This window comes from Choloepus didactylus, chromosome 4 (assembly GCF_015220235.1).
Source record: "Choloepus didactylus isolate mChoDid1 chromosome 4, mChoDid1.pri, whole genome shotgun sequence".
Taxonomy (NCBI): domain Eukaryota; kingdom Metazoa; phylum Chordata; class Mammalia; order Pilosa; family Megalonychidae; genus Choloepus; species Choloepus didactylus.
In genome coordinates, this window is record NC_051310.1 from 140,324,641 (window position 1) to 140,331,982 (window position 7,342).

The window sequence follows — 7,342 nt, forward strand, 5'->3', positions numbered from 1 at the left end:
TGTGACCCTGTTCATTCAAGGTGGGTCTTAATCATCTTTACTGGAGTACTCTATGAAAGGATAAAAGAAAAAGACATTTTGGGGAGAGCTCAAAGAAGCTAAGAGAAAGAAGCCTAGAGACATCTTGGAGAAAGCCATTTTGAAACCAGAACCCAGGAGAAGAAGGACTAGCAGATGTCTCCATGTGCCTTCCCATGTGACAGAGGAATCTTAGATGCCATCAACTTTTCCTTAGAGAAGGTATCCACCTCTTGATGCTTTACTTTGGACATTTTCATGGCCTTAGAACTGTAAATTTGCAACCGAATAAATCTCCATTGTTAAAAGCCAGCCTATTTCTGGTATATTGCATTTCCAGCAGCTTTAGCAAACTGAAAAATGTGTAATATTAAAAAATCAGAAAATAACAAGTGATGGCAAGGATGTGGAGAAATTGGAACCCTTAAATTGGTAGCATTGTAAAACAGTGCAGCTATTGTGGAGATCATTTTGGATATTCCTCAAAAAGTTGAATACAGAATTACCATATGACCTGGTAATACCACTTCTTGGTATATCCCTAAAACAATTGAAAGCAGGGACTCAAACTTAGCAGCATTATACACACTTGCCAAAAGGGGGAAGCAACCCAAGTGTCTATCGACAGATGAATGGATAAACAAAATGTTATTATACACACAACAGAATACTTTTCAGTTGTGAAAAGGAATGAAGTTTCAATACAGGCTGCAACATGGATGAACCTTGAAGATATCATGTTGAGGGAAATAAGCCAGATACAAAAAAGACAAATATTGTATGACCTCTCTTACATGAAATATCTAGAATAAGGAAATTTCATAGAGCCAGATAGTAGATTACAGGTTACCAGGGGCCAGGAATTGGATGGAAGGGACAGTTACTGTTTCATGGGCACAGTTTCAGTTTGAGGTGATAACAAATTGGGGTGATGGAAATTGGTGATGGTAGCATATTATTGTGAATATAATTAATACCACTGAATTGTACACTTGAAGGTGGTTAAAATGGCAAAATGGGATATTTTGAGTTGTATATATGTTACTATAATAAAAAGTTTAAAAAAAGAAAAGTATTGTGAACAAAGTATATATTTACATATACACACATACACATGATGTGTATGTGTGTGTGTGTGTATACATAAAATAGACTATCTCTGAGAGACTACACAAGAAACTGCTTTTGGAGGATGCACCTACTAAGGCAGTTGGGACCAGGTTGGAAAAGAGACTTACTTTTCACTTTCACTTTATGCATACAAACGTACACAGACACACACACACAACTATGTAGATACATTGCCTTTTCAAAGTATTTGTTACTGAAAAATAGTACTAATATAATTGAAGGCTCTAGGGGGTGCTATATGAACACATTTGAATAGACACTCGATTGCCAAATAATATAATAAAAGTGATTTTTAAGTACCATATTAAGAAGTTTAGTTATAGTAGACTTTATGTTCATTTTCTTTTCCTAGCCTACATGTATGGAGCTTCCAGAAGAGCTGTTTCAACTCAAGGACTTCCAGAAGCAGCGCAGAGAGAGAGCTGCAAAAGAATACAGGGTGAATGCAAAGGGGCTCCTGATAAGGACAGTGCTGCATCCAAAGAAATCAGTGCCAGAGACAGCAGGGGAAGAAGAAAAAGTAAGAGGTTTCTTACATTGTAAAAATCCTAGGATAGATAAAGTTCCCAGTTTTGCATCTCATGAATCCTGTGAGGAAGTGAATTTGCTGCAAGAAAGATCTGAGAGTAAGGAAACTAAAACAAAACCTCAACATCCACCTCCCATAAAGGAAGCAGAAGTTAGTGAAGATTCTGAGAAACTCATTTGCCTCGAGTTAAAGTGGGCAGAGGATCAGAGAATTCCTCAAAAAGAACACATTAAGATATCCAAACATGAGTTTCAGACAAATTTATCTTTGAAAGAAGAGATAGAACAATTATTGAAGGTGGAAAACAAGGAAGATTTAAAATGCACAAAACAAGATGTTTCAGTGTCTCCTTCTCTTCCTCAGGAAACCACAGCAACTCTGAGTGACACCTTTCATCCTGTAAGACAAGCTGTGCTTTCCACACTTCCACCCTGTCCAGCTTTGGAGAAGACTGATCCCTGGATAAATTCTTCTCTAAATCTGCCCTAGAAATGCAATTTGTTCTTAAGGCCATAAAAATGGCTCATTTCCCCAGCTATCAGGGCCTTCCATTTGGAAGCTTGTAACTCATTGCTTAAGTTACTCGCCTAAGTTTGGTTATTGTTCATTCATAGGCTTTGGGGAAAATTATATCCTCTTGTAGAAATTTTCTTCTCATTTTGCCTACACCTGCATTCCTGGTATTTGGATTGGGATGGTAATGAGTAAGTTAAATAACAAAAGAAGTAAAATTTCTGATTATGTCACTGTGCAGAAGAGTTCCCAGTGGCCAGAGTGAATTATTTCTCATAATTTGGGTTTAGAAAATTTGAAGAAGGTAAAAATCTTGAATTTAGTATCAGGAAGAATCTGTACTTATTTTTTTCTTTTAGATTGGCTTGAAAGGATTTGGCAAAACTCCTAGCAACTGTGCTATAAGTTAAAAAAAAATTGGTACCTGACAGCTTTACCAACCCTTTTTCCTTTTTACAATATTCCTGTTTGTTTCATTTTTTTTAACTGCATTTACTTTTAGAAGATTTTGTCCATTTTCCTAACAAACCAGAGACCCTGGGCTTATATTAATATGTCTACTATGTAAACTTGAAGTTTGTTCTTTTTGCCTGAAGTTGATATACTTTCTTAGGGTCAAGAGAAGGCAGATTTGCTTTTTTTATATTGAATACTTGCAAGTTGTTAACATTCTTTTGTCTAAAGTAACGAATAAACCTTTTTTGACATTAGATTATCTCACTTTTCTTCATTGGGTTGGGGTAAGAATAAATTGGAAAATGTTTGGGTTTCTAGGTCTTAAGTCAAGTTTAGTAATCTTTAATTTGAAATGTTAACAGGACTCTATTACTTACTGCATTATGCGAAAATTTAGGGAAGTCTAAGATTAGGAATATCCTCATCTGTACCAGCCAATTCTATTATGAGTGCCACTGAAAGAATTGCTGTGCACTTTCAAATGCCAGAGGCCAGATCTAGTCTGAGCAAAGAATGAGTCGGGCCTAAGAGCAAGCAGTTGACTTGGCCCTCCAATTGCCTGGTCTCACTTACCTTATTCTTAGTTCAGAGAGCCATGATTTCTGGTTTACCTTGGGTAAATCCATCTCCAGGTTGAGCCCAGAATGTGATTAATCTAGGTTTGCACTGGGAAGGGTGTGAATTTCTGTAGATTCCTGGAATTGATTTATCATCTTGTGGAACCATTATGTTACTGTTCAAAAAAAAAAAAAAAAAAAAAATATATATATATATATATATATATGTATATACATGCTAACAAAGTAAAATGTATTCTTTGTATTAAAAAAGGATTCTTCTTTCATTACATAGGTTGTATATCTATACTTTAAAAAGAACAACAGGACTGTGTAGGACCTTTGCTGAGTTGTTCAATATGGTAGCCACTAGCCCTAAGTGGCTATTTCAATTAAAAACGAAGTTCATTAACATTAAATGAAATAAATTCAATTCCTTAGTTACACTCACCGCATTTTCAGTGCTTGATAATCTCGTTGCCTAGGGGCTACTGTATTGAACAGCACAAATATAGAATATTTTCATTATCTCAGAAAGTTCCATTGGATAGTGCTATTCAGGAGATACTTTGACTCTCTGAACTAAATGAGCCTTTTAGGTCTCACCATATTTTTAAGTGAGACACTCATATACTTGGAACTACATTTTTTCCATGTCCTCATTCTAGCCTGGAATTCCTATTTAAATTCCTTGTGTAGGTAGGATCCTGCCCTAAAGTTCTATTCTTTGCTAGATAGAGGGTAAAAAATCCATGTGTTGTTTAAAACCCTCTTGCTAGTGCTCTGTGCCATTACTTAGGCTTCTTGCCTAAATCTTGCTCAGAATCTTTGGGAAATCCTGAGTCCTTGTCAAAACCTATTGTTGTCTTTTCCATACTCTCTGTTTTCCTAGTTGAGAGTTTGTAAACCATACTGCTGGTTCCCCAAACTCTTGTCGTCTGGCTGCAGTCTACTGCTTTCTTGCATCTGCTCCATTTAGCTGACCTTTCTGTTCATGACCTGCAATTACAGATTCTTACAAGTAATATGACCCTCTTAGTTTTGGATATAAGAAATGAGGTTAAATGACTTCCCTGCACAAAAATGCAGCACTGAGAATAGAACCAGTTTCTTGCCTTCCTGGGGCACTCAGTGTTGTTTCAACTAGATTATGAAAAGTCACTGCAGAAACTTTGCCTTCTGTCTGGCTGTCTTTTGGGGGTCCAGAGAGTAGAGTAGGCTGGTTTGAATCTGTTAGGTACCCCATAAAAGGCCATGTTCTCTTAATCCATCCCTGTAGGGGCAGACCTATTGTTCGGTGGGACCTTTTGATTAGGTTGTTTCCATGGAGATGTGACCCACCCAATTCAAGGTGGGTCTTAATTCTTTATTGGAGTCCTTTAAGAGAGCTCACAGAGAGTGCAAGAGCTTAGAATGAAAATGCCTGAAAGAAGCTAAGAAGAAACGCCCAGGAGCAAAGGACCAGCAGAAGCCGGCCATATGCCTTCCCATGTGATAGAACATCCCCAGATGTCATCGGCCTTTCTTCAGAGTTGAAGCCTTAATTGGGACATTTTCACGACCTTAGAATTGTAACTGGTAACTTAATGAATCCCTATTGTTAAAAGCCAACCCATTTCTGGTATACTGCATTCTGACAGCTTTAGCAACCTGAAACACTGACTGTGGGCTGCTTAAGTCCTAACATGACACAACAGAATTTTAATGTTCTATAGTTGTCTCATTTATTTGACTCAAAGCAAGTCCAAGCAGCAAGCTGAAATGAGGCCTGGGGCAAATTTGGGGACTGGGGGACAATGATTCCCTATGGGTTAGCAAGGTAAACTTTAGTGTAAAAGTAACATAAATAAATACCCTATTGAAACAAAACAAAACAACTGAACCACCATCTCATCCTTGTACAACTCTTCCTAGCATTTTTGCATTTTTTTCTTTCTATTCTCTTGCTCTGTGTGTGTGTGTGTGTGTATGTATATACACATACATACATACATATATTACATATATACGCACACAAAATATAGTTGGAACCATACTATAAATATGTTTGTCCTTTTTTTAAAACATGTATTTTCCCTTTTTCTAATCTTAACAGCCAACATTTTAAGAGATGTTTCATTTAAAAATTAATGTGCTATTAAATAGAATTTGGGAAGTATAAGGAAATAGGAAAAAATTACTCATATTTCTGTAACCCAATGGAAAAAGCATTCATTTTTGTTAATTCCAGTCTCTATGCATAGGGTTTCCCCCTAGATAGCTGTAATAATATATATACACACACATATATCCTGCTTTATGAATGTTTTCCTATGCTTTTATACCACCATTTGTAAAGATTTTTAATGGCTGCACAATATTTCATTAAGTGGATGAGTGTGGTCTATTTAACTGCATTTTGGTATATTTAGGTTGTTTTCAATTCTTGATTTCATGCCTAAAGCTTTTTTCCATGTTTTGGATCATTTTGTTAGAATGAAATTCCAGAAATAGAACTAGCAGGTCAAATAGTGAAAATTTATAGCTTTTGTTAAGTTGCTTTCCAAAAGAGTTAACTGATTGCATTGCCACCTCCAATTTTTGGAGTAATGATGCACCATTGATAGCATTAGATTTTTTTTGAGAGCAATGGTATACTTTCAACTTTCAGAATTCTAATATCTTCATCCATAAATCTGAAAGGTCTCCTGTCATTTTTTGTAACTTGCTTGAATTGGATCTATAAAGATGAAGGAGAACATAAATATAAGGAACATTTGAATTCTGATACATATTCCTAATCTCTAAGTCAAGACAATATTATTGTTAAGATATTTTAATCACAGAAACCTTAAACCAAAAAAGAACTATGTGCCTATGATAAAAAGTATCTTTGAAATGTATTCAGAGCTCACCTCAGATGTTTATTGTTATGTGAAACAAAAGTCCTCTGAGCTACATTCATAGGCTAACTCTAAGACAAAGTTTAATACATTTTATTACATAAACTCTTAAGATATGTGCATATGATTCTGCAATTTAATAGACCTCTTAGATTAGGAAGAGCTGTCAAATTGTATTCAGGGCATAATCAGCAACCCAAAAGTAGTTTCACAGAAAATGTCTAGGCTGTATTTTAGTGGAGTTAGTCATAACAGTATTTCTTAAACAATGGAATAAAATAGAAAATATAAGAATGCATTGCTCATGGTAAGGGAAAGTATTGCTTTGTAAAACTTTTTTTTTCTTCAGTTGTATGCCTAGGTTATATGTGTTTTTACTGTTGCTTGCAGTAAAAAGCAGTTAAAGATACCCATAGAGGAAAATTTATAGCTTTGAAAACTTACATAAGAGAAGAAGAAAGGTCTAAAACCAGTGTTCTAAGCTTCTGTCTTCAAAAGCTAGGAAAAGAGAACAAATTAAACTTAGAGTAAGTAGAAAGATGAAAGGAATAATGATAAGAGTGGAAATTAATAAACTTTAAAAGTGGACAGAAATCAATGAAACCAAAAGCTGGTTCTTTGAAAAGATCAATAAAATTGATAAGCCTCCAGCAGGCTGACCAAGATAAAAAATAAGTCATAAATTACCAATCTCAAGAATGAAAGAGAGGATGTCACTACAGATCCCACAGACATTAAAAGGATAATAAGGGAATATGAGCAATTTTATGCCCACAAATTGAACAACTTAGATGAAGTGGACAAATATATTAAAAAACACAAATTGCCAAAACTGATTCAAGAAGAAATGGAAAATTTGAATAGCCCTAAATCAATTTTAAAATTCATAATTAGAATCTTTGTACCCAGATAGCTTCACTGGTGAATTCTAGCAAACATTTAAGGAGGCAATACCAAACCTTTCAGGAAATAAAAAAAGGAAGGGACACTTCCCTACTCATTTTATGAGGCCAGCATTAACCTGATATAAAAAGAACAAATGATGCTACAAGAAAAGTAAACTACAGTCCAACATTCCTCCTGAACACAGATGCAAATATCCTTAACAAAATATTGCATGCCAAGAAGCATAATACAACATGACCAAACGGAGTTTGCCACAGCAATGCAAGTTTGGTTTAACATGAAGATGTGATTCATCTTAACAGTATAGATGAAAATCCATATAATTCTCTCAATAGCTACATAAAAAAAAC

The 7,342-nt window shown here is 35.3% G+C and overlaps 1 protein-coding gene across 5 annotated transcripts in view; it reads left to right on the forward strand.

Moving 5' to 3' along the window:
- Nucleotides 1-2,881, forward strand: part of EXD1 (exonuclease 3'-5' domain containing 1) — a 52,046-nt gene extending 49,165 nt beyond the window's left edge. For 4 of the 5 annotated variants that reach the window (XM_037834268.1, XM_037834269.1, XM_037834270.1 and 1 more), the window contains one exon: nucleotides 1,502-2,881. In XM_037834268.1, the coding sequence (XP_037690196.1) occupies nucleotides 1,502-2,167 (666 nt within the window). In that variant the 3' untranslated portion in view covers nucleotides 2,168-2,881. The remainder of the gene's footprint in view (nucleotides 1-1,501) is intronic. The other variant, XM_037834272.1, reaches the window with a different exon arrangement.
- The last annotated feature ends 4,461 nt before the right edge of the window (nucleotides 2,882-7,342 follow it).